Genomic DNA, 25,305 nt, shown 5'->3' on the forward strand with positions numbered 1-25,305 from the left:
CACAACTGAGCCTGATAATAAGTACAGTGGGCGGGCGGGTAAAGACGGGCCGCAAAGCTACGTGGCGTAGCTCAAAGCCAATGCCCTGTCAAGCGAACAGGAGGCCTTTCTGCAAGCAACAGCTGTATCAAGAAATGCTAGCGATTTGGCCTGACGGTAACTGGAAGGTTTCATTCGCATCGCCAACGCTGAAGTGTAATAGGTAGGGTCAGCCTTCATGAAGAATGCTGGCCAGATGCGCGGAGATATTGTCACAGGAGTTCGCGCGGGATAAGAGTTGAGTAACGACTCGGCGTCGTTCGATTTGCCGTGGACTCCGAGACATAGATTCTACTTTATGACCTTTAGTCCCAGGCAACATTGATCTGCCCTGTGGACAATCCCATAGCTTGCTTTTGGATCCGCGAGCACGGGTGGGACATCTAGCAGTTCAAAGTTCCAAATCACCAGCGTCACCACCATGCGAAGCTCCAGGTACGCCAGTCTTCGGCCCCAGCAGCTGCGTGGGCCCATGCCAAAGGCGATCTGTGGCGAGGCGTTGGCATCAAACACGGTCTCTTGTTGGTCCGTCTCCGGGTTCCTGTTCAGCACAAGCCACCGCTCCGGTTCAAACGCGTGGTCGCGCGTCTCGTCCCAGCCGTGGTCAGTCTTGGCGGTCGCGTGGCGCAGGGCGGCGTCGACGGCAAAGGACGGCGCGTGGAAGTCCGGCCCGTTGGCGACGAGGATCACGTTGGCGCCCTTGGGGACGTGGTGGCCCAAGAGCTCCGTGTCGCGGCTAGCTTGGCGGGCCAAGCTAGTGGCGTGCAGCCGCAGCGCCTCCTCCAGCACGGCGTCGAGGTACGGCACCCGAATCTTGGTGACTTTGGCAAGGTCCGGCGTGCGGCCGTCCGCGTGGCCGTCCGCGTAGGCAGCGTGCAGCGCCCTGCGGAGCTTGGCTTGGATCTCGGGCAGTCTCGTGAGGTAGATGAATGTCCACGCCAGAGTCGTGCTAGTGGTGTGCAGACCGGCAATAAACTGACCGGCAATCTTGACGAGTGATTGTTAGCACTGCTTAATCACTTATCAATGCAGCCGAGGCAAAAAGCCAACTGAGTTCTGGAAGAAAGGAGCCAGTCTTACCTCGTCCATCAGTGTAGGATTCTCATAATCTGGCTTGCGTCTTTGCTTTTCAGCAGCTTTTCTCTCTCGCAGCAACATATGCTCGATGGCTGTCCTAGACTCACTCGGAGAGTCCAGTCTCTTCAGAGCGCCCCGAATCTGCTCTCTGATGACTTGCCGTTTCACGGCCGTTACTTTACGGTATCTGGGTGTCTGTCGCATCCACCACATCGAAAGCCGTGGCGAGACCGACTTTGTGATCTTGTCAATGGCATCGACCGTCTCGTACAGCGCGGCGATGAAGTCATTGAGTGGTTCGATCCTGCCTTTTCTGGCATCCCAGGCCTCGAGGTGGAGACGATAGATGCGTCGCAGCGCAAGCTTCTAGAAGTTGTCTATGAAGCGTTTGAGAATGCTGGCAACACATTGGAAAGCAGTGGTGCTGCTCAGGAAGCTATCATCCGCAAATACTACGAGGACGCCGGTTTGCGACCGCCTGAGACGCCTTTCCTGGAGTGCCACGGGACGGATACTCGAGTGTATTCGGGTCAGGGAGGTCTGATGCTGCGGATGATCGTCTGCTGATCAGATCTGTCAAAACGAACTTGGAGCATACCGATGGTGCGGCCGCACTCGCAGGCATTTTCAAAGCCGTGCTGTCCCTCGAAGCAGGGTTGATTCCACCAAGCAGAGGCGTGGAGAATCTGAATCCAAGAATTGACTTCGACAAGGCAAAGGCAAAGGTTGCGACGGAGGTGATGCCCTGGCCGAAAGGGAAGCTCCGGCGTGTCAGCGTCACCTCGGCTGGCTTTGGAGGTTCTATCGGCCACTGCATCCTCGATCATGTCAACATTGTATACCCCGACTATGTCAAGCCAGGCATTATGCAAAAGACTGCAAAGCGCAATGGCATAGCAAAGCAACGTCCACAGAACGGCAATGGCGTCAGTGGACGTGTTCAAACTGGCAATGCAACTGCCAGTCATGTACAAGGTGGCAACGACACACATCACGCTTCAACAAACTCAACCCTTTTGAAGAGCAGTATCTTAAACGGGCATCAAAATGGACATATCAATGGTTCTGCAGCAACAAAGCACCATGCTCCAATACTGTCTTCACCAACAAGAGTAAGCTCAGCTACTGCCGGCACCCGCCAGCTCGTCCTGCTTCCGTTTTCAGCAAATGTCAATGCCTCACTCGATGCAAAGATTGCAGTTCTGTCCCAGGTGGTTGACCAGCACTCTTTGGCCGACATGGCCTATTCACTGGCGGCCAGACGGTCGAGGTTCACGCAACGGACTTACTGCATTGTGGATAAAGACGATACGGAAAAAGGTCTACTGGAATTTAAACCACATGTCTTCTCAAGTCCGTCCGAGGTCCCGCGTCTGGGATTCATTTTCACTGAGCAGGGCGCTCAATGGCACGCCATGGGAGCAAAGCTCTTCGAGTACCACGGTTTCCGCACAGCCATTGAGTATTTGGACTATGTCCTTGGTACCCTGACCTTGGCCCCATCCTGGACTATCAAAGACCTTTTGTCTGGAAACTGCGATGTTGACGCCATGCAGAGACCTGATATCTCACAAAGTGCGTGTACGGCCGTCTAAATCGGCCTAGATCTCCTAGCCCCATGTTCAGTCCAACCCTCAGCAGTTGCCAGACACTCGTCAGGTGAAATGGTTGCTGCATATGCTTCTGGTCGCATCACAGCCGCTGAAGCTACTACCGCAGCTTACTTTCGCGGTAGGGCTGTCTCCCAGAATAAGGGAAAAGGCGCAATGCTGGCATTTCAAGTCGGTGTCGGAGCATGGTGTTGATAGCTTGATTGCCACGGAGCTCTGCAGTTGGTTTCCTCAAGTGTCGGGCTTCAAGATTAGTATGATTGATCTTTTGGATCCGCAGATGTGTATCAGCAAGCTGGCATCAAAGGTGGTAGCCTGCTCTGTTGAGGGAAAGATTGAATGATGCTCACGCGATTTGAAGCTAGTGGTAGCGGAATGTGTTGAAGTAACCGACGTTACCTATTGGTAATAAGTCCTGGGTCCATGCCAATTGGTGTGAGTTCCACATTTTGCTCAACGCGACAGCATGAGCTGCTTCGCAGGGGCGTAGCTCGAATGTGCTCATTTCCATGTTTATAGTCGAAGCGCATGATCAGTCGCTCGATGATGTGCATTATAGAACTTCTAGGTCAAGAGCTGTCATTCTGGAGCATCGGGGCCGAATCGTATGTATGTTTTTATATCAGCGTTATTTCCAGTAATTCACAGCAACATACTTGTGCAAATTCACGACCAGCCAAAGAAAAGAAAGGAAAGAAGAGGGGGTACTCTTCAGCCGCACCATGAAACAGACCATAACGGTTCGTATATTTCCCGCTATCAGCACTTCAAGAGATTGCTTCTCCGTGAGCCCAAAACTTATCATAGACAGTGGCCCCCAGCCCTCTAGTGACGCATCGCACCATGCGCTCTGGCTTTCTGGGACAAGGAGCCGCGGCGCTACTATGACTGCTGCGGCGGCGCAGCACGAGAATGCCAAAGGGCGCCAATCTTGCAGATAAGACGCAGATGTGGCAGGCAGCCGTACCGAGACCCCGCGTCAATCGCCAAGAAGCTAGGGTCAACTGCTACACGTTTAAGGACGGAATTGGTCAGGACTCCCGTCCAGGCCCGCGAAATTTTGCAAGTTATACTCGCGGTTCCGGGAATGGTGTAATGCCATGGCTGGGTGCAAGGTTCATATCCAACATAATCTCCCTGGTTACTACGAGCGCCACTGATCAAAGCGGACAAGCTGAAGCGGGTCTGATGCAAAGATTATTGTTTCTCCCAGTGTCTAAAGCCCAGTGAGAACGCCTGAGAGCAATAACCGCGCGTACGGCACTGTCAGGTAAAGCAGGTTTGACTCAGGGCAGAGAGGTTGGGTCCTTCTTCAGACGGCTGCTTCCAGCAAGTGGTATATGCAAGATGAAACGCAAACCTACCATGCCTGTCGCCACTGTTTCTTCACCAAGGCAATGGTGTCTCGGGTAATGGGTGCGCATGTCCCCAGCACATGCCCTGGCAATCTGGGCATGCATGGACTAACGTCGGCCACCCACTTCCTGGCCCTACCCACCTCTTGGCCCGACATACATCTCGCGCACCACTTTCTAACAGCCACATAACAAGTCTAAATAAAATCAAAATAATATAATATATATACTATTAGATATAAAATTAACTAAATAATTATTCCTCTAGTTTAATTATCAGAATATCTCTTATAGTCCCTATTAGTTGCCTTATAAGTTAGCTACGTGTATTTTTAATGTCTATAATTTGAATAAAGACGGAATTAAGATTAGTATTAACTTTCTTTTATTTTTTTTAGATTGATATCCTATTTAATACCTTAAGCTTTATATTTTCCTAGTTTAAAAGGACTAACTAGGCTTGTTAGCTATTAAATTGCTTCTTAATTTTGCGTTATATTAGCTTAATAGTACACTAGCTAGTTACTAGATTCGTACTATCTAAAAAAAGGCGTTAGAGCTGGTATTTATTAGATAGTGTTTTAGCCTCTAGTAAGCCTTTATTAAGTGCTAATTTCGGCTCTGAAGTTATTATTTTTAGTGTTGTTAGGACTAGATTAAGTAGTAACTTACTTATTAGTGGCTTTACTAATATAACTAGCTATAAACCAGACCTTCGCCACCTAGCACGAATATTTGAATCTGATAAACCGGATGCTCTAGCGATAGTGTAACATTTAAGAAAAATCCTTTTTCTAATAGGCGTAGAATTATCGTTGTAAGAGCGATTACTAAGCTCCTTATAATAGAAGGCTTTAATTAAGCTAAACACGGCTATATTAAGAGGTTAAAGAACGTAAGAGCTATAAGCTGGTAGGAATAGAAGGTATATATTATAGCGATAATATTTATATAGAAATTCTATTATATAATGGCTTCTGTGGCTATTAATAACGAGAAGGCGGCGCTAGCTTGTTGCTAGTTTTATCTCTAGAATAAAGATAGCTTATAGCTAATAGATCGCGATTTTATTATTAGTCTAACCTCGGTCTGTTACCTCGAACTTCTAGTCTTAGAATAGGCCTAATTCCTTAGGAAACCACTATTCCTAAACGTTCTTACCGTTAAAAAGAACTAGTAGAGTAAGGTGTAACAATAGCTTATTTACTAAGTCACAGTAGGTCTGTTTCTTAGAGAGTAAGTTAGGCTTAAAGCTATAGGGTAGCACGTTTAAGTAGTATTATAAGCGTTTATTAAGAGTAGAACTCTTAATAGTGAAACTATTACTTAGATTAATTAATAGAGATCTAGACTACCTAGCTATTAGAATACCTCCTCTTTAAGTACCTATCTATCTCTTTATTATATTTCTTAGATTACTTAGATTACTAGTAATTCTAAGTAATCTATCTAATAAAGATGCTATCTTAGATTACTACTAGCTTACTATAATCTATAATAATCTAGTTATATAACTTAGTATCCTAATTAAGCGGCCTATAGGCGCCCGCCTAGTCGCTCCTTAGGCCGCTTCTCTAGTCTACCTTATATACATTCTAGTTTATAATATAATACTCCTCCCCTATTAGTCTTATCCTTAAGGCCACTATAGTTAGCCTATCTTATCTTTCACGTTTATAGGTCCTTTCTTCCTCCTATACTATTATACTTCACTATATCTAACTATATTACTAAGCCTTATTTTACTAAAACTAAATAGCGCTTAAAACTAGCCGCTACTATTAAAGAATTTAGAGTTATTATTATACCTTATTCTTTTTACTATTCTAAGAAGCTTTCCTATAAAATAATAGAAGGTGTTTCTTATTATAAGGAATATATCTATTAAGGTCGTTCTTATAATAGCTTAGAGGTGCTAGTGTCTTCTTTTAATTAGATTATTTTAGAATCCTAATGTTTATATTATAAAGAGGAGGAGGCTATTACTCTCTTTTAATGTCTTTAGTAAGAATCTTCTAAGGCACTAGCTAAACTAGAGCGTCTATAAAAATAATATAAGTCTCTTATAACTTATAGTTCTATTATAGTTAAGTATAGTCTTTAGTTACTAGATAAACTTAATAAGTCTAAGCGAGCTAAGTTAGAGGCTATAGTAGAGGTATAGTCTTTTAGCTATATAGATATAGTAGACTAGAACGTTATTTTCTCGGATTTATTATAGATGCCTAAGAAAGAACTTAATAAGTGGAACGTTACTTATTAAACTGTTAAAGTAGGTCTAAGTAACCTATAAGGTTCTTAATAGGTTCCTAGGTGTTCTTAGAGTTTAGGTATCCTTTCTATTTAATTAGATATTTACATTTTTTATAGTTTCCTTATACCTTAAGTATTTATTTAATTTTATATATATTATTATTTTCTATAATAATATTTATAGTAACTATAATATTATCTAGTGCTTTTTTAAGTAGTAAGATATAGAATATAGGATAGATCTTTATTTTATTAGGTAATAATAGTTTATAGTTAGTATTTAATATTTTTTATTTAATAAGGAATAGTCTAATTTTCTTCTAGTTAAGTTTATTACTAGGTCGTTTTATTTTAATATTTTTATATATAAGGTAGACTTTATATCCCTCTTTTAGGATTAGTGCTAGTAATCTCTTTTTATCTATATAGTGCTTTATATAGTTTTATAAAAATATCTATTCTTATTATAAGTGTTTTTATATATCTATAATTATTATTATATATACTATAGCTACTAGTATATTTATATTTTATATTATATATGTTTTAATAATAGGGTTAAATCTATAATTTACTTTAAATAGTGACATTTTTATATTATTAATTTTAGAGCTATTATAAGCCTATTATATAAGTAGTAACTATTCTACCTAATTATCTTATTAGTAGTTAATATAGCTTTATAGATATTTTTCTAGTACTTAGTTTAAGATCTTAGTCTAACTATCTAACTATAAATAGAATACTATAAATAAACTTTACTTAATTTTTATTATTTCTATAAGGCATTTCTAGAAGTTTAATATAAATAATTTATTATAATCTAATATAAGTTTTATTAGTAATCTATATTAAGTAATAACTATTTTAAAGAATATATATACTAGGTCTTTAATATTACTAGATTCTATATAAGGAATATAATAGGTATACTTTATAAGTTTATTAATAATAACTAAGATACTATTATAGTATACTCCTATTATAGGTTCTTTAGACTTTAGTAGTTTAATAATAAAGTCTATAGTAATAGTTTACTATACTCTTTTAGGTAGTAATATTAGTTATAGTTTACTATAAGGTGTATATTATACTAACTTTACTTTATTATAAATATTATATTTTCTAATAATTTTTTATATAATCCTCCTACTCTTAGAGAAGTTATATAATCTTTATAGTTAACTAATTGTTTTTATAATACCTTAGTGTCTATATAGTAGGTGTGTATATATTTCTTCTATAAGCTATTTTTATAATATAACTAGGACGTATAGTTAGTTATTATAAAAATAGTTATTTTCTTTCTATATAAAAAATAGGGTTAATCTCTAAGTATTAGTTAGACAGTCTCCTTAGATTCTTAACTTAATTCTTTATAGCTAGATATTATCTAGTTATACTTACTAAGTTATATTAATTTCTTAAGTACTTAGTATAAGGTTCCTATTCTTAGTTTAATATAATAAGGGTATATTATCTACTTATTATTCTATCTTTAAATCCTCTTTTTAACTAAGTGTATCTACTTTTCTATTTTTAGATCCTTTATAGTATATAATTTCGAAATTATAATCTATAAGGGTTTTATACTATCTAATCTATTATTTATTTAGATCTTTTATAGTTATAAAGGAGGTTAGGTTCTTATAGTTAATATAGACCTTAACCTTATAGTTCGCTCCTTTTAGATAATACTTCTATTCCTTAAAGGCTTTAATAATAGCTATAAGTTCTTTATTATATATATTATAGTTTAGTTCTAGTCTATAAAGTTTTTTTAAAAAGAATATAACTAGGTAAAGTTAGTCTTTATTATCTTATTATTTAAGTTATCTATTAAGTATATAGTTAAAGGTATTAGTTTTAACTTTAAAGGGTTTATTAGGATTAGCTATAAGTAGAACTAGCTCGTTTAGGATTTTCTCTTTTAGCTTCTAAAAGGTATTAGCTTCTTTATCTATCTATTAGAATTTATTATCCTTCTTTATAAGGTTAGTAAGAGGAATTATAATTTCTCTAAATTTATAAATAAAGTGTTAATAGAAGTTTATAAATCTAAGGAATCCCCTTATTTCTCTAATATTAGTTAGTATAAGTTAGTTCTAAACATCTTTAATCTTAAATAGACTTATCCTAATTTATCTTAATATAATTTTATATCTTAGGAATTTAACTTTATATTAATAGAATTTACTTTTAGCTATCTTAATAAGGAGCTTATTATCTTATAGTGTTTATAGTACTTTATATATATATTTCTTATATTCTTTAAGTGTATTAAAAAATATAAGGATATTATTAAGATAGATAATAATAAATTTATTAAGCTATTTTTATAAAATATTATTAATTATAGTTTAGAATATTATAAGTGTGTTAGTAAGGCTAAATAGTATTATAAGATACTTAAAGTGTCCTCTTATAGTTTAAAAGGCGGTTTTCTACTTATAACCCTTAGCTATATAAATTAGATTATAAGCTCCTTTTAGGTTAAGGGTAGTAAACTATTTAGCTTATCTAAGCTTATCTTATATCTCTATAATAAGTAGTAATAGATATTAGTTCTTAATTATAATCTTATTAAGTTACTAATAGTTAATATATAGTTATAACTTTCTATTTTTCTTTAATACCTATAGGATTAGGTATCCTACTAGGGACTCTAATAGTTATATATATCCCTTTTATAATATCTCGTCTAGATACTCCTTAAGAGCTTTATTTTATATAGGGTTTTAAGGATATATTTTATTAAACGTTAGTTTAGTACTAAGCTAGAGCTTAATCTTATAGTCCTAGTGTAAATACTCTAATAGTCCTATTTCTAGCTCTCTACTAAATAGCTTACTATACTTTAAGTATTCCTTAAGAATCTCTATTATACTAGCTTTAATCTCTTTAGCGATTATATATATTCCTAAAGGCTTATCTTAATTTAATTAAGGTGCTCTTTATAAGCCACTCTTATTATTATAATTATATCTTAGTAAATCCTATTAGAGTTAGCCTATTCTCTAGTTAACTTAGAGATTACTTACTTATAACTAGGGTATCCCTAATATAATATTATATTTTAAGATTACTATAATATCTAAGGTAATATAGTGTTTTATACCTTATATATTAATTAAAAGTTATACTACTTTTATATTAACTACTTTTTAGCTAAATTTTACTATATATCCTTTTATAGTTATAAGTTAGTAAGGCTTATCTTTTATAGTCTAAGGTAATTATAGTTTATTAATAAGATTTAGTGAGATAAAGTTTCCTTATACTCTACTATTAATTATTACCTAGATCTTTCTTCTTATAATTTTTATAGTAATTATAAGGTATATAGTACTACTAATATTTATAGTATATAAAGACCTATTAGATCTCTATTAAGGAATTAGTCTTAATTATAATAATAACTATTATTTCCTAATTCTTATTTAATATCTTCCTCTTATTAGTCTATCTTTTAGAATGTCTTAAAGATAGTTAGTTTTCTTTTATTAGAGCTTTAGTAATAGTTAGGTTATCTACCCTCTATATTAATTAAGTGTAGGTTAAACACACTTCTTATCCTTATACTATTTCCTCTATCTTTATAGTGTAAGGTTATAGTATAGATAGTATAGGCGTTTTTATCCTTAATATAGTATATTTAGGTATTAATTTTAAAAGAGATTAATAACTCTCTATATTCCTTAATTATCTAGTATTAAAGTTCCTTTTTAGTAAAAGGTCCGCTATATATATCACTATTAGGGAACTATTAATATTCGATTTTCTTCTAGAGGTAGCGTCTATAGTTATTAAATAGGTAAGAGGCCTATAAGATTGTTATATAGTTATAGTATATTATACTTACCTTAAGTGTCTAGGTGTTAACTCTTAGGATTAGTAATTCTCCTATCTTAGCGTCTATTAGGATAGCTATAAGTATAGTAAGGTCTAAGATGTTAGTTTTTTAGATAAGAACTAGTTTAAGTTATCTGTTTTAATAGTAAGAGCGTCCCTTAATTATATGTTATTTAATTAGCTCTAAAGGTGTTATAAGAATATAGTTAAATACTTCCTTTATATCTAGAGTAGTAAGTGTGAGTTTATTATCCTTATTAGGCACTAGTTAGGTTCTAAATTCCTAATCTTCGTCTAAGTTAGTGTTATCTACTAAATAGTAGTAGCGTTTAGGCTTAGAGATATATTCTTCGCTATTTACTATACTAAGGTTTTAAGTAGGTAAGTCTTTATAGTTAGCTATATAGAGTTTTCGTCCTTCTCCTATAGGTTTCTATTATTTCTTTAGGGCATAATACTTATTAGTAAAGTGTCTAGTCTTACTATAGTTATAATAAGTTTTACCCTTTTCTTTATTTATAACGTCTAACTCTATTAGGCTTAGGTAAACACTATAGGCTATAGATCTGCCTTATTATTATCCTATATTTAGTTAGTATTATTAGGTTTATAGTTTAGTGTTTCCTTACACCTATCCTCCTTTCTTAAAGCGCCTAGTGTAGTTTTAATTATTAATTTTAATCACTATTTCTATAAATATGTTAAAAGAATCTAGTTAATCTATTTTATATAGGTTATCTTTTATATCTTCTTAGAGTCTATTATAGAAGAGTTCTATTTAACTTTTATTATCCTATTTAAGCTTAATAGTAATTTATTAGAACTTATATATAAAGTACTAAGTAGAACTAGTCTATCTTAGGGTCTTAAGTTTATATATAATAGTTTAGATTTTATCTAGGTCTCTAAATATAATAGTTAGGGCTTCTTTAAAGTTCATATAGTAAGTAAAGATTTAAGTGGTTTTATCTTTAAGGGTTTTATTATTAAGATAGTCCCTAAGAGTTAGCTCCTACTATTCTATCGCTTTACTAGTAAGAAGGTTTCTAATATAAAGTATCTAAGTAGTAGGGTTAGAGATAGTAGTGTTAACTTAAAGGTAGGCCTTAGCCTAAGTTAGGAACGTATATATATCTCTTTTAGTACTATTAAATAGCTTAGGTTTAGGGAACTTAAAGAGTGTAAGGGTTACTAAGTTATTCGCCTATATAGATTAGATCTAAACAGTAAGGGCTTTAATCTGCTATCTTATCTACACTATATATTAGGTAGGGTTAGTAGTACTTCCGCTTATAGTAGATATTATAAAGGTTAACTACTTAAAGTTTTAAAGGTAATTTACTAAATAGGATTAATTAAAATATAATAATAGCTTATTTACTAAGTTATAATAGGTCTATTTCTTAGAGAGTAAGTTAGGCTTAAAGCTATAAGGTAGTACGTTTAAGTAATATTATAGGCGTTTATTAAGAGTAGAACTCTTAATAGTGAAACTATTACTTAGATTAATTAATAGAGATCTAGACTACCTAGCTACTAGAATACCTTCTCTTTAAGTACCTATCTATCTCTCTATTATATTTCTTAGATTACTTAGATTACTAGTAATTCTAAGTAATCTATCTAATAAAGATGCTATTTTAGATTACTACTAGCTTACTATAATCTACAGTAATCTAGTTATATAACTTAGCATCCTAATTAGGCGGCCTATAGGCGCCCGCCTAGTCGCTCCTTAGGCCGCTTCTCCGGTCTGCCTTACGTGCATTCTAGTTCGTAATATAAGGCTCTTGCCTGTCACTAAGATATACTCGAAAATTATACTCTAACAGTGTAGCCTAGACTGTTTCTTTAAGGCAATTCTCTTCTTTAATAACCCTAGTACTAGTCCGTTCTCTTAGAGGCCTATCATAAGCCCGGTCTTGTCTATATTATATTAGTTGCTAGGTAGTATCTCTTTAATAGCGCTAATTGTTAGAAGCTTAAAGAAACTCTATATAATATAAGTTAAAGCACTATTAATCCTTTTAAAATCAAGTCTCTTACCTCTTAAGGTCTTAATTTCTGGATTTCTTTAAATAAAACCCTATATCTAGTTCTTACTAAGAGGTTCTGTGTTACCGTTAAGCTTAACTAATTTAGCCACTATCTGCTAGACCTGCTTATAGGTTGGCGGGTTGCCTAGAGTATCCTAAATTAATATCCAGCCTATTAAATCCTTTTCCTGTATTAATAGAAGCCTTTATATAACCTTAAAAGCGTCTTTGCGTGATGTTGTGCCTTTGAGTCGAGCTTGTATTGTTGACCGCGGTACTCCCTATCGCTCCGCTGTGACATAGAGCATTATGCCGCCAACCACGTCCTGAATGGCGTTTTGAAGGGCCTGCTTGGTGTATTTAGGAGGTATTGTTGTATATAGAAAATTTGAAGTTAAGATAATAATAATTGCGCGAGAAAATACGGTTCTAAAAAGGTAGGTTGGGTGTTGAGGTGGCTAGGTTGACTGGGCCAAGAGGTGGGTAGGGCCAAGAAGTGGGTGGCCGACGTTACAGTCTACACCGCCTGCTATGATTGTGAGATAATGAAAGTACGACTAGTTATATTCGCATTCTTGGGGTGCTATATACAGACATTCTGCAGGCCAACGTGCTCGACATGTTCTGTGGCTCATAAGCTCCCATTTTTATTTTCTTTTGCTTCTGAGCTATAAGACATGCTGTACCAAGAACTCCTTTCGTCTAAGCTGCGTGACGTGTCTGTGCGACCTTTTTGTCTTTGACGTGGACATTCTATCTGGCCGGCGGCAGAGAAGCCATGGGCAGCTGAGCCGTGCATGGGCGGGTCGCAGTTCCAACTGTTGCCGAGACATATCCAAGTCGGAGGGCCGCAGAGAAGATCGAGCCTTGCCGCCTTGTGAGAATTCTTGTTTTTTTCTTTTTCAGCTCGCGGCTTTCGGTGAGGTCATCCTACATCACGATGGGCTAAAGGGAAACTTAATGTAGGTATAAAAAAGCTGCACTGGTTCGTCACTCCCCAAGCTCAGCGGACGGAAGTTCTTGCACAAAAATTACAATTCTAGCATTGAAACCCGAAATAATGCGTTTCCTTTCACTACCCCCAGCCTTGCTACTATCTGCTGGTCTTCTATACCAAATTGCCTTGGGACAAGAAGTGGACGAGGTGAAGCCGCCACTCGACTTGGCAGCGCTTGAAGCTGGCATTCCGAGAGACGACACTGTCGTCACAAACGACACTGGTCTATTCGGATCCGCAGGCCCTAAAATTTTCGACCTCATGACGACCAAGCCCTCGTGGCCCAGGGACGGCCGCCTCGCCACCATGTTCCTAGAGGACGGCAGCCTCTTCGACATGCCGGACAACGAGTCCAGGCGCCAGATGGCCGTCATCAAGGTCTGTGGCAGCACATTCTCCTCTCCCAACCTGTACTGGAAGGGCGGCTTCACCGGCCACCACATCCACCAGGACACCAAGGGCGACCAGAAGACCTTCTTCCCCGCCCTGAACATGGCGACGGAGAATGTCATTGGCGGCAAGCTGGCGCGCGACAAGCCGCTCGACATCCTGACGGACAGGACCAACTCGGCCTGCGGCGCCGCGCCGCCCGCCTGGAGCGACAACGGCAACTGGGGCAAGCTGGGCGACATCATCGACCACTTCATTGCCCGGGCCATGGCGCCCAAAGACAGCTGCGCCGTGTCGCCCTCGCACGGCGGCGGCAACGGCCTCTCGTGCGCGCTGCCCTGTGACCCCATCAGCCCCCTGTGGCTCGAGTCGACCAACATTTACGTGCGGCAGATCCGTAGGTACAACGGCAAGCTGGAGTACTCGGTCGCATACAAACTGCGCGGGCAATTCAACGCCGGGGATGGCAACGGAGGGCTCAAGAAGCCGACGTGGCTGAATGCGCAGTGCAACGGAGACAACTTGTACTTCAAGGACACACCCGATGATCCGACATATGTAGTCTTTTACTAGTGAATGGGTGAAGGTCGATGTGTCTATTCTCAGATTAGATCCATTTTATAAACCGATTAGCATAGGGGACCTGAGTGCGGCTTAGCTCTTGCGTCTTTAAAATATACGGCAGCTATTCTCTCGCATGACTCGTACAGCATCTGCTCTCTCTTTACCTTCAATGGCTCATCGACAGCGGTCAGCAGCGTGGAACGTAAAAAGTACCGACCCTGCAAGTGCTAGAGTTTATGGGTTTAAGTTGCCGCCACAAACTTGTCCGTTTGTTGTTTTACAGTGGTATGATCCGCTGTACTCTGAAGACTTTCCAAAACCTGCCGCCAAACTGCAATGAAACTCCCATGTTATTCCAAGCGTTTTTGGATCAGCAACTTCTATGGTGGGCTGGTCAAAGTCCGGGCTGGGTGCGAGACCGCAGGAAAGTGGTATACATTCTGTCGTTTCGATTTCGACGTTGTCAAATAGCCATATTGCAATTAACTAGAGTTTTTCCAGGGAATATTTGCCTCCACGATACTGTCTTTGCCGGTGGGCAATGTCTGCGAGCTTGTTAAGCCGACAGCCGCGGCATGGCTGGAATGCGGGCAAAGTTTCGCCAAGCACATCTCGACCGCCACATCGGCTAAAACACGAAACTGTTTTAATCAATCTAGAACTTGGTCGTCAACATCAGTAGTCGGTTTCTTGATAGCGAATTCATTATTCTTTGCTCTAATGCTATGCGTCTAAATGCCAAAACCAAATTTCCCCGTCCTCCCACAGTGGTTTCAACGCTTTCATGCCCAGCACTTCTTTATGCTTGTAAAGTAGGAAAACACCAGACCCCATATAATGCGAATGAATGCAGCAAAATACCAACCAAAAGCCACGCCCCGTAAATAGAACTAGAAATGTACAATATATCCAGTGTAGTTCTCATAGACAGACGCAAAAAAACGTCATGCTCTCATAGTATGAGTCTAATGGGCCATGAGGAACAGACCCGCTCCGGCGGCAAAAGCAGCGAGAGCAATGCTGCTTGAGAGGCGCGAGGCCGCACCGTTAGCAGGCGTGTGCGACGGCGTCGAGCTGGGGCTCTCGTGAAAGATGGAGTCGCTCGTCCGCTGCGGGCTCTGGGTGGTGGCGGTGCCCGAGGTGGAAGGGCGTGCGGAGGAGGAGCTGGTGGACGAAGGGGGGCTGTACTGGCCGTTGAAGACGTCGAGGATGCACTGCTTCATGAGCTTGTTGTCGGTGTAATCACCCGGCGAGCCCGAGGGTGTCAGGGACATGATGTACGTCTCGTCGAAGCTGCCGGCGCTCCAGCCGACGAAGCCGACAAAGACGTCCGTGTTTTCGCTCAGGTACTTGTTCTGCGCGCAAAACTTGACCATGCACGTCGGGTCCATGGAGGCGCCCGTCTCGGAGACCATGGCGGTGCGGTTGTTGTCGCGCAGCCACTTGGCAATCGTCTTGAAGCCCTCGACGTTGTCGGTGGTGCACTCCTCGTGCTGGCCCGAGTTGTTGATGTCGAGGTACTTGTGCAGGTCGAGCAGCAGGCCGTCGGTGGTGCCGTCGGGGTTGGTGATTTTGCCGAGGAGATCGGCGCTCTGGTTGGCCACAAAGTCGGTGGCGCTGGAGAAGTTGTTGCCGGGGAGCAGGATGATTTGCGTCTTGGCGCCGGCCTTGCGGATGGCGGTGACGGCGGCCTGGCAGGTGTCGGCCCATTTGGCCGTGTCGAGGTCGTGCGGCTCATTCATCAGGCCAAAGACGACCTTTTCGTTGTCGGCGTACTTTTTGGCAATGTTGGCCCAGAGCTGGGCAAAGGTGTCGTCCGAGGGCCCGCCCTGGCCGATGATGCCCTTGTCGTAGCGCGCGAAGTTGTGCAAGTCAATCATGCAGTAGGCGCCCGTGTCGAAGCACGTCTGCATCAGAGTGTCGTAGCTCTCCCAGCCCTGGGTGTCGAGGGTGCTGCCGCCCTTGTCGCCGGTGAGGAACTGCCAGGAGACGGGCAGGCGGAAGATGTTGAGCTTGTCGTCTTTCACAAAGTGCTCCATCTGGGCCTTGCCGTCGGCGCCGCCATAGTTTTTGAGAGGCAGGGCGACCGTCTTGAGCGGGCAGGTGCCGTCAATGTCGCAGCCAAAGTCGATGCCGGCCATGGCGACGCCGAGGTACTGCAGCTTAGCGGAAGCGCCGGCGGCGAGAGTCAGCAGCGCGGCGGCGCTGGTAAATGAGCGCATGGTGGATGTGTGTGCGGTACGTAATTATGTGTATACGTATATATTCCAAAAAGTATATCGAGAGGAATTGAGGTACACGGCTGTCTGCGAGTCCGGCGTAGTAATTAATATAGGCGACGGTTCCGGCAGGGAGCGGTTGGTGCACTCTCAAGTCTTATATAGAGTCTAGGAAGAGGGTCGGAAAACATAAAGTTGTCCAGGGAAAACGCCGCGGGAGGATGTCGCGGGTGGTGGCTGAATGTCTCGCGGGTGTCTGATGCGTGTAGGACAGCGTAGCGGGATGATGTCGTCAGAATATTAGGGTGTCTCTGACGTAGGTCTCAAATCGGCTAGGGATATCGCGGCGAGCCGTGTCAAAAAAAAGGAACAAAGAATCAAAGGAAAGAGATGAGAGACTCGACTGACCGAGAAGGCCGGTAGTGGGTTCTTATTAGAGTCGTGGGGTGTTGCGTGGCATTTCGTGTTTGGGAAGACGATGTCCTTGCAGGGGACTGACGTCGTAGCTTTTCTACGAGGCTGGTGTGGGCATCACACCCCGTGCCTCGTGTTTTCTGACACTACGCCAGAGCGAAGCAACCTTTTTCGGGCGAGTAAGCCGTCAAAGTAAATAAAGAGGCTAGCCTACGGGCGGCGCCCAGCCTGATGATGCCCCTAGTTGCCTAGTAGGCGGTGCGGTGGTGGGCCGTGGGTGTCGTATTTGAGGCTATTTTTATTGACCGGTGCCCCCAAGACGTCACTCAGCCACCTAGCCACCTTGCTTATTTCTGAGGGGATTTTCACGGGAGCCTCGCGGGACCGCCGGCTTCAGTTGACAGGACGAAGGGGCCAATCCCCGTGCTGCTTGTCGCTTCAAACTGGTCCCCTAACTTTTCAAAACAGCACAAATACGGCCGACGTCAATGCACCTGCCCCCCACAGGGGCTTCTTGACACTTGTCAGACCACCTATCAGCGCCGACCGTGACTCGGTCCCATCCAGTACGAGATGCCACTACGAATTGCCAGCAAGGGCGCTAGCTTGCAGGCATCGGGTGGCTGTGGGTGGCTGTACACTACCGTATTCACCAGCCATTGTTATTTCGATGAATCCACTGGTCATGTAAATTCCCATCTGCTCGTCGCTTTTCCTGCTCATCTGGATCGTGTTGATGTACTCCATATCACCAGTCAATCTTGAAGAATATGCCCTGTGTTTTGATTTACCGAACCCAGATTGCATGCATGTACTGGTTACTAGGCAGATCAGCCAGCGTCCCCTACAGCCAATCAGGGTTCCGTCCGTTTCTGTGCGCAGAAAATTAACCCGTCTTGGTGATGGAGGCACCGACAGGTAGGCCTTGAGCTGGACACCCAGAATGAGGAGAAATGTCTTGTTACACAGAACCAAATTTGAGAGTCGTGGTTGCTATCAGTTGAAATGTCTTTTCTGTGACATGTCAGGTTGTTGTTGCAGGCCCCATTGCAGCTTTCTCCTCAACTACTTATTGGTTTTTTCCCCTACCATTTAGTGGCTCTTTTTGATTTAGCGGGCGAGTGGCTAGTTGCTCTTCCACTTGTTCCTTTGATCTCCGTCTTGATACAGTCTTATGTAGGACTCATCGACTCCCTTCTTCACATTTGTATATCCTTTACTCGTGAGTGCTTTTTTGTCCAGCAAGTACTGGACTAGCTGTCTGGTAGTTGGTCGCTCCCAGTAGTCTGGGCGTCTGGCTCTCCCATTCTACAGTACAGATTACTGGTAGACGGATAAGTAGCTTTCCGCTTCTTCCTGCGTCACATGAGACTGCAAACCCAGCTTCCCTCGTTGATGGCAATGGGTCATGACAATCTAGCTAGGCCTCACAACAGCTGTGAGTAAGTCTACTAGCAGGAAATGACCCAAGTGTGCAACTATGGTTGCAAATTTTCATTACATGTAGTAAATGGCTTTCAAGAAGACTACGTTGTTGTCAAGCTTACTATATCCATAAACTTTTCTTTTCTAAGTATCGCTTGCCTTATTTATTGCTATAAACACATACTTATACGCAGATCATTATGAAAAAACATCTAAAATCAGGGGCAGCATATGTATTTATCGGGAAATGAAGACTGATAATATGATGATAATGTGGTACACCGTCCTTTAAGGCTGTTGGAGCCATCAAGCAGAAATAGTGGATCTAAAGTTGCGAGCTTCACCAAGAACTCTTACCTTCACAAACTTCGCATCGCCTGCTCATGAATTTGAAATCAGGTCCTACGTAACGAGGCACTCGCAGAGACTGCGAAAATAAGTGCCTTTGTTTCTTTCTAAATTCCCCATCAAAATGTCTCTCGCCGATGTCGACCCCAACGACGTCTTCTTCACCTTTTCCCGCCTCCGGCCCAAGTTCTCCTGCGGCCGCCGCGTCCAGGACACACTCGACGCCATCTTGAAACGGGAGCTCCGCGCCGAGGACTTGCCGCCCATCAGCGTGCTGCTTGACCCGGCCACCGGCCACCTCTTCAGCCTCAACAACCGCCGCCTCTACGTCTTCAAGACGCTGCAGGCCGCCGGCCGACTCCAGACGGTGCCCGCACGCGTCAAGCCCGTGCCGCAGACGAAGCGCATGCGGGACAAGTACACGGCGGACAAGTGCGCCAAGACGGCACGGCTGATGCTCGAGCGCGAGGCGGTCGAGCGGTTAGGGTCGGACGACGAGGCGGAAGGCGTGAATAGCGATGGGGAGGGGCAGAAGCAGACGGGTTCATCCGGGCCTGGGGAGAATTCTTCGCCTGCTGCTGCTGCGACGCCGGCTCCTAGTAAACCATCAAAACCCGTCCGAGACATGGACGATTGGACAGATGAGGAGGAAATTGGAAAGAAGAAAAAGGGAACAAGAGGTAAAAAGGGGCGGTAATATCCATCATCATGTATAATTCTGTTAATATAGTAAAGCTTTCAAGTCATAATTTTTTTTTCTTTCAGCAGTTTCAAAACTTCAGCAGGAAGGGAAAAAAACACGGAAAAATGCATAGTATAAAAGCCAACTTTACCAGTACGCTGCACCAAGACAGACGATGTCTCGAGGCACTTGATTTCGTCCCGCCCCGGAGTTTCTGGAATCGGTGATATCAACGACCCCTCATACCGCAGTACGAATTGCAAGCCGACTACGGTCACCCGCTAACTGGCATCGACCGATGTTTCCATCAAGTGTTGTCTGACTGGCTGGGTCCCTGAATAGAATACGATCTCGCCTGAAACTGCCACGCCAGGTACGAGATGCCCCAACGCCCTTTCGGCTAGCGCCGTCCGTCAAGTCGTCGATGAACCAGCGCCAGCCTCCTCTCACTCCATATGTGACGCCATCGCATCAACTGGGTAGTTTTGATCTGCAAATCTCCCTCAGACTCTAATCCTGCAGAGATCGTCTCGCACAGAAGCCGACACCTCGCTTACCTGCATTCCCAGCTGGATGCCTGCTTCGGATCTCCTTCCACGTACGTCTGCGTCTGCGGATACCTGGGCATCATCCTGTCAGCAAACATACCTAAAAGCAAGACCTGTTCTCTGATTCAACTCACCGACAATGCCGCCGCTGGAAATCAACCCCCAGTGAGGCGGTGTCGTCCACATACTTAGTCCCCTCGATGCTCTCCGGCGCGCGCCCGCTTTCCACCCATGCCACCGCCGCCGCCAGCACATTCGTATCGGCGTCGAACCCGCCTGCTGCTGCGCCTCCGCCGCCCTGGCCGAGAACCCACGCCCCGGGCCCGCCGCTGCAGTGCTGCATGCCCGAGACGCGAAAGAAGCGGTACCACGCGTCCAGCGCCACCGGGCTGTTCTTGGCCAGGCGCTCGTAGAAGCGCTCGCTGTTGAAGCTGGTGATTTGCTGGTCCTGCCCGCCGTGGTACACGATGGCCCTGCCGCCGCGCGCCTGGAAGCGCTGCAGCGTCGCTGGGTAGGTGCGGATGTTGCCTGGGTTTATGTCCTCGCCGGCCTCGATAGCGGCAAAGCTAAACTGCGACATGTCCCAGCTGGGGTCGTTGGTCACTGCGTATCGATAGTACTCCTAGCCGCACGCTTGTGTTAACTTGTCGACCAAGATGGTAGTAAGACGCACTAAGAAACGTACCACTGAGTAGTTAAATGGCTTGCCGGCGAGCAGCTTGTCTGTTGCTGCAATCTCATTGCCCGGGTTCATGCGCGGGAATAGCAGTGTCCCGTTTGGCCAGCGGTAGTCGGCGTATATCCTGCGTAGCTGTTCGACCTGTGCCTCGTTCAGACACTCTGATTGTGGCCTCTTGTCGCACCCACCTGCACACAGTAATGTTTCTGGGTCAAAGTGGCATCGCGAAGGCACTTCAATGATTCCGTCCGCGACACCATCGAGGTCATCACACTGCCTGAGCACCTCGTTGTGGATGAGTCCCTTCCAGGTGTCAATCTCAATATAGTTGGGCGACCCCTTTGCCCCCGTCATGTTGTAGAACATGGCCCTTTGTCCCTGGAGCAGATTGAAGACGACGGCCGGCGCTCCCGCCACGATGCCGTCGTAATCGTCGGGGTACATGTCCGCAGCTTGAATCCCCATGCGGCCGCCGAGGGAGCAGCCCAGGTAGTATGAATACGCTGGCTTAGAACCATAAAACGCCTCTGCAAGAAGCTTCCCTGCACCGGTGCCCGTATGCAGACTAATCCATATGTTAGCCATAGTTGGGTGAAATCATTCTCGCAAGTGTGGAATAGGGACTCACGCGCGATGGGAAAAGTCGATAATGACATCTTCATTATTCAGCATCGTGCGGGCAGATGCGCCATTGTGACCATTGTTAGTGCCGAGCGTCGCGAACCCATGCGCGCTGCCATACGCCAAGTCGGGATACTTGATACCTAAAAGGTGTTAAAAGAGATGTTGTGCCCAAAAATGTAGACCCGTCATCTTACAGCCGTCAATGCCGCCATTGCCAGTCGACAGCAACCGCTTACCTGCCCATTGCTCAGGCAGCCACAGCTCGAATGATATCTCGGACCGCTTTGACGTCTTAATGACAAAGCCGATGCGGCATAGATCTGTCTCAACTTTTTGCTTGTAACTGTTGCATGACGGGTCATTGTCTGGGAACTCTGCGATCGTCCCGCTCGCGAGATACTCGAGCCTTGTGAGCTGCGAGTTCTTCACAATTGTCTGTGGTTGGAACTGAAGACATCGCTGCTTGAAATTGGTAGCTGCTACGAGAATTGGTCCGTAAACCCAAATCGCAGCGAGCAACGCACAATCAAGTCGCATATTGTTGGCATAAAGAGATGGCGAAAGAGGATAATGCTCGGACGCCGACACCGAAAAAAAAAAGAAGGCCACCATACTGCACTACCCCGCGTCGGCAAATGTATCTCATCTCTACGATCGGCGACTTTTTATTCTGCGCGCCCCGCGCAATCAGACACCATTTAGGTCACCAACCTATTCTCGTACGCTTTGGCGGCTACATTATGCATACCTCACGTTACCCAGCCAGGCTGCGAGCAATCACACAATCAATCGCGCCCAGATAGCCGCTCAACAAAATAGTGCCTCGGTCAGTTTATGCAACAAGCCAAGATTGAAGAGTCTCTTAAAAAGACGAATTTGAAATTGGAAAAGAAGAGGGCTCAGTAACAGCCTCCTATGCCGTTGCTCGTGCGTATTTTCCGCTGCTATGTCTTAAAAACTTTTCTCCAGTCCTCGTCCTGTCTATTGGCCGTTTTTCTATGCGACGTTCTCTTCAGCCGAGTCAATTCGTAACACTCATGTCTATAAGCAAATCCATATATATACGCATCAGTGTGCAAATCTGAAATCGAGTCTCTTGCTTCCTTTCTCTGCCGTTGTATCAACGTAGTCGCGCTTCTCTTCCGTTGTCATGCTGTCCCATTTCATCGACTTTGTCTTGTTGCGCCACATGTAGTATCCCTTGATGGCCAGAGTGAAGACAGCGTTCCAGGCAATGATGCCCAGGATTGCCGAGTTTCCACGGCGGTAATAGGGCTTGTCGTCCTCTCGGTAGATCTACTCCAGGTTAGCAAAGTGTTGTGAGGACACATCCTCGACGGTCGAGGAGGGCTCTTCGCTCACATTTGAGGCAATGATACTGCCTGCTTGCACACACATGTTGTATACCGCACTGCCGACTGTTCTCCCGGCCACAGACCCAGCATTTCGCGAAGTCAGCGAAACTGTCAGAAGCCCTATTAGCAATCTTCACCTCCTGTCATTCGGGATTCCTTCGGGTCAGTCACATACCGACAATAGAATGAACATATGGGTACCCAATAACCAACACGGTCAAGGCATAGCGCGCCCAGCTGCTGGCGCCGTCTGGTAGCAGTCGAAGCGACAGAACTAGTGGGAACAGCCACACGGAACAGAAAAATACCACCAAGAAGCGATTGTTGATCCATTCCGATATGCGCGTCCAGAAGAGCAGCTGAATCGCAAAGAGTACGTAACCCGGAATCGTGAGCAGGTTCGTCTCAAACGTGTCAAAGCCCAGCTGGCGCAGGTTGAGCGTCAGGTAGTTTTGGATCGGGGCGACGGGTTCCAAGATCGTGAAGCCAAGGAGATAGATGGGCCACAGGTCAAAGTCGGACAGGGCCTGCCAGAGCAACGGCAGAGTCAGGCCTTGACGGTTGTGCATACCGCCCTAAACAAAGCTATCAGTATGAAATTTTCATCATTTGGAGAACTTTGATGGGGATTTACCTTGCTTGGGTCATCGCGCAGAATTCGGTTCACCATGATGATCTCTTCGCGCTCATCGAACCACCCATCCTTGCCGCGCAGCCACCCCGCCGTCTGCGTCGGGCTCGGCGGCAGATAAAACCACGAGATGACGCCAATGAGTGCCGTCAGCCCGCCCTCGAGCACAAACAGCCAGCGCCACCCTTCCCAGCCGCCGATGCCGCGCATGTGCAGGATGCCGTACGCCAGAAACGCAGAAATGATCGGCGTCAGGTTGCTCGCCGTGTAAAAGTAGCTCACGCGGATGGGCAGCTCCTTGCTGTTGTAAAAGTACGACAGATACAAGATGGCGTCGGGGATGAAGCCGCCCTCGAACGCGCCCAGGAAGCCGCGCGTGATGAAGAAGCCCGTGCGGCCGCGGATCACGCACTGTAGCATGGCGACGGTGCTCCAGAGAATCATCTGCGCGGGCACCCACACGTCCGGGCCGAGTTTCTTGGAGATCATCTGCGAAGGCAGCTCGGCAAAGAGGAAGCAGAGGTAGAAGATGGTCATGCCCAGGTTGTAGTCATTGGTCGTGAGGTTGAGGTCCTTGAGGAAGCTGTCGGCGAGCGCGTTGGAAATGTTGCCGCGGTCGAGCTGCAGCGCAAAGAACATGATGCAGACCCAGGAGCAGATGCGGTAGTCAAGCTGCTCCAATATTAGCTTTTTTTTTCTTCTGAGAGGCAGATGTAGAGATTTTAAAGCAAAGAGGAAAAGAAAAAGAAGAGGATATACCTTTCGAACGAGACGCTTCTCCTCCTTCGGAGTCCATTCCGCCTTGGGGTCGTACCGGTGACGACCCTCATACTCGGGAATAGGCTCATAGTGCTCCGCGGAGCCGCCACTGATAAAGACGTTGCCGTGCAGGCGGTCCTTGGAAGAAGCGTCCGATGTGCTGGCCGAGTCGGAGCCGCTGCCCAGGGTATCTAGCGCCGTGACGGAAGGCTCCTTGGCCGTCTGAGAACCCATGGCTGTCAATGAACGCGCACTTGTCCGCTGACTGGACACTTGGCAATTCACGGAGGGAAAATGAGAGCAGTGCGTTTTGATCTGAACTGTAGCGTTAATATTAGAGACGGTATGGGGTAGATATACAATCTTCAGAGCACAGGGCTACCGACTTGTGTGGTCTCTCTCCGCAGGATACTACGGCGCCACGCCTATGATGCCATCGTATCCTTGTCTCATGCATATCTGCGCAGGGAAAGCACATCTATCGGTGCCGCTATCGCTGCTAAAAATCACCGCACTCGTCCAACGAGATTTCCCACCTTCGGCAATCCGCCCCCGCAAAGTGCAGCGTCGGTCATAGTTGGCGACATCAAGGCTCTAGCATATGGCGTCGTGGGGCGGCCCGATCACGTCAGTCCAAGCACGCAACTCCTCAATGGGAGCCAGAAACGGGGGACAACGGTAGCCTATCTCGGGCTTTCAATTGACCTATTGCTTTGTAATTGTAAAGTAAGACTCTTTAACGCACGAAATGGTGGGTTTGATTATTTTGCTTGGCATCTTCCCGGGCTATTATCCTGTCCGCCTCGAGTCTAGATTGGCAGCGGCACGGCAATTACGCAAGGGAATTTAGGAATTTCAGAGCAAATGTCATAAATATTCAAGGTTTAATACCCGAGCTTTTCCTTTGCGGAGTGCATGCTACGATTATCTTCGCTGCACGTCATCCGTCTCATTAATGAGGGTGGCATTAGCCCGGCACTCTCAGCCCCAGGTCCTCAGCCCAATGTGCCTGGATGAGACAAACATTTGCTAGAAGCACTCATTCCACACTTGGGGCTCCATTTTTGTTCACTCGCGTACAACCGTGAGTCGTGGACGCTGGCCACTGTGTGTAGTCGACGTCCGGGACATCGTGAGTTGCCCGTGGAAGCCGCTCACAGATGGGTACCAGTTACACTGTACAAGTATTTAGCCCATTGGGCCCCGCCCGCTTCCAATGGAATCTCACACGGCTCTCACTGATCAACGCTTGAGACGTCGTATCATAGATGCTGTACTTGCCCCTGCCGCCGACGTCGAAGGTACGTCCGTGCCACGAGGTTGGGAGAAGGTCGAAGCTAAGATTCGGGTCGCTGACGGATTCGCTCTCTACGGTCCAGAATGGGATAGCTTTGAATGCCGGTTCCTATACTAAATAGAAGATCCGCCCCGCAGACTGCCCAAGTGCT

The 25,305-nt window shown here is 44.5% G+C and overlaps 9 protein-coding genes across 9 annotated transcripts; 5 read left to right on the forward strand and 4 right to left on the reverse strand.

Annotated features, from left to right (window-relative positions):
* Positions 1–330: 330 nt before the first annotated feature.
* LMH87_005247 (uncharacterized protein) lies at positions 331–1,128 on the reverse strand (the record flags this gene model as incomplete). Its single annotated transcript, XM_056202933.1, has 2 exons — positions 331–1,026; positions 1,120–1,128. The coding sequence occupies 2 exons, from the start codon at positions 1,126–1,128 to the stop codon at positions 331–333; spliced, it is 705 nt and encodes a 234-aa protein (XP_056058441.1).
* A 69-nt stretch (positions 1,129–1,197) lies between these two features.
* On the forward strand, positions 1,198–1,683 carry LMH87_005248 (uncharacterized protein; the record flags this gene model as incomplete). Its single annotated transcript, XM_056202934.1, has 1 exon — positions 1,198–1,683. The coding sequence occupies one exon, from the start codon at positions 1,198–1,200 to the stop codon at positions 1,681–1,683; it is 486 nt and encodes a 161-aa protein (XP_056058442.1).
* Positions 1,684–1,856: 173 nt separating this feature from the next.
* Positions 1,857–2,711, forward strand: LMH87_005249 (uncharacterized protein; the record flags this gene model as incomplete). Its single annotated transcript, XM_056202935.1, has 1 exon — positions 1,857–2,711. The coding sequence occupies one exon, from the start codon at positions 1,857–1,859 to the stop codon at positions 2,709–2,711; it is 855 nt and encodes a 284-aa protein (XP_056058443.1).
* Positions 2,712–3,638: 927 nt separating this feature from the next.
* LMH87_005250 (uncharacterized protein) lies at positions 3,639–3,946 on the forward strand (the record flags this gene model as incomplete). Its single annotated transcript, XM_056202936.1, has 2 exons — positions 3,639–3,841; positions 3,907–3,946. The coding sequence occupies 2 exons, from the start codon at positions 3,639–3,641 to the stop codon at positions 3,944–3,946; spliced, it is 243 nt and encodes an 80-aa protein (XP_056058444.1).
* An 8,953-nt stretch (positions 3,947–12,899) lies between these two features.
* Positions 12,900–14,182, forward strand: LMH87_005251 (uncharacterized protein; the record flags this gene model as incomplete). The annotated part of the gene is made up of 3 exons (XM_056202937.1): positions 12,900–12,940; positions 13,200–13,207; positions 13,308–14,182. The coding sequence occupies 3 exons, from the start codon at positions 12,900–12,902 to the stop codon at positions 14,180–14,182; spliced, it is 924 nt and encodes a 307-aa protein (XP_056058445.1).
* A 956-nt stretch (positions 14,183–15,138) lies between these two features.
* On the reverse strand, positions 15,139–16,395 carry LMH87_005252 (uncharacterized protein; the record flags this gene model as incomplete). The annotated part of the gene is made up of 1 exon (XM_056202938.1): positions 15,139–16,395. One exon carries the CDS (start codon positions 16,393–16,395, stop codon positions 15,139–15,141), a length of 1,257 nt encoding a protein of 418 aa, XP_056058446.1.
* Positions 16,396–18,703: 2,308 nt separating this feature from the next.
* On the forward strand, positions 18,704–19,276 carry LMH87_005253 (uncharacterized protein; the record flags this gene model as incomplete). Its single annotated transcript, XM_056202939.1, has 1 exon — positions 18,704–19,276. The coding sequence occupies one exon, from the start codon at positions 18,704–18,706 to the stop codon at positions 19,274–19,276; it is 573 nt and encodes a 190-aa protein (XP_056058447.1).
* Positions 19,277–19,732: 456 nt separating this feature from the next.
* Positions 19,733–21,649, reverse strand: LMH87_005254 (uncharacterized protein; the record flags this gene model as incomplete). Its single annotated transcript, XM_056202941.1, has 6 exons — positions 19,733–19,751; positions 19,819–19,881; positions 19,944–20,431; positions 20,495–21,053; positions 21,117–21,252; positions 21,307–21,649. The coding sequence occupies 6 exons, from the start codon at positions 21,647–21,649 to the stop codon at positions 19,733–19,735; spliced, it is 1,608 nt and encodes a 535-aa protein (XP_056058448.1).
* A 531-nt stretch (positions 21,650–22,180) lies between these two features.
* LMH87_005255 (uncharacterized protein) lies at positions 22,181–24,091 on the reverse strand (the record flags this gene model as incomplete). The annotated part of the gene is made up of 5 exons (XM_056202942.1): positions 22,181–22,408; positions 22,475–22,575; positions 22,643–23,042; positions 23,102–23,770; positions 23,858–24,091. 5 exons carry the CDS (start codon positions 24,089–24,091, stop codon positions 22,181–22,183), a joined length of 1,632 nt encoding a protein of 543 aa, XP_056058449.1.
* Between the last annotated feature and the right edge of the window lie 1,214 nt (positions 24,092–25,305).

Source organism: Akanthomyces muscarius, chromosome 1 (genome assembly GCF_028009165.1).
Source record: "Akanthomyces muscarius strain Ve6 chromosome 1, whole genome shotgun sequence".
Lineage (NCBI taxonomy): Eukaryota > Fungi > Ascomycota > Sordariomycetes > Hypocreales > Cordycipitaceae > Akanthomyces > Akanthomyces muscarius.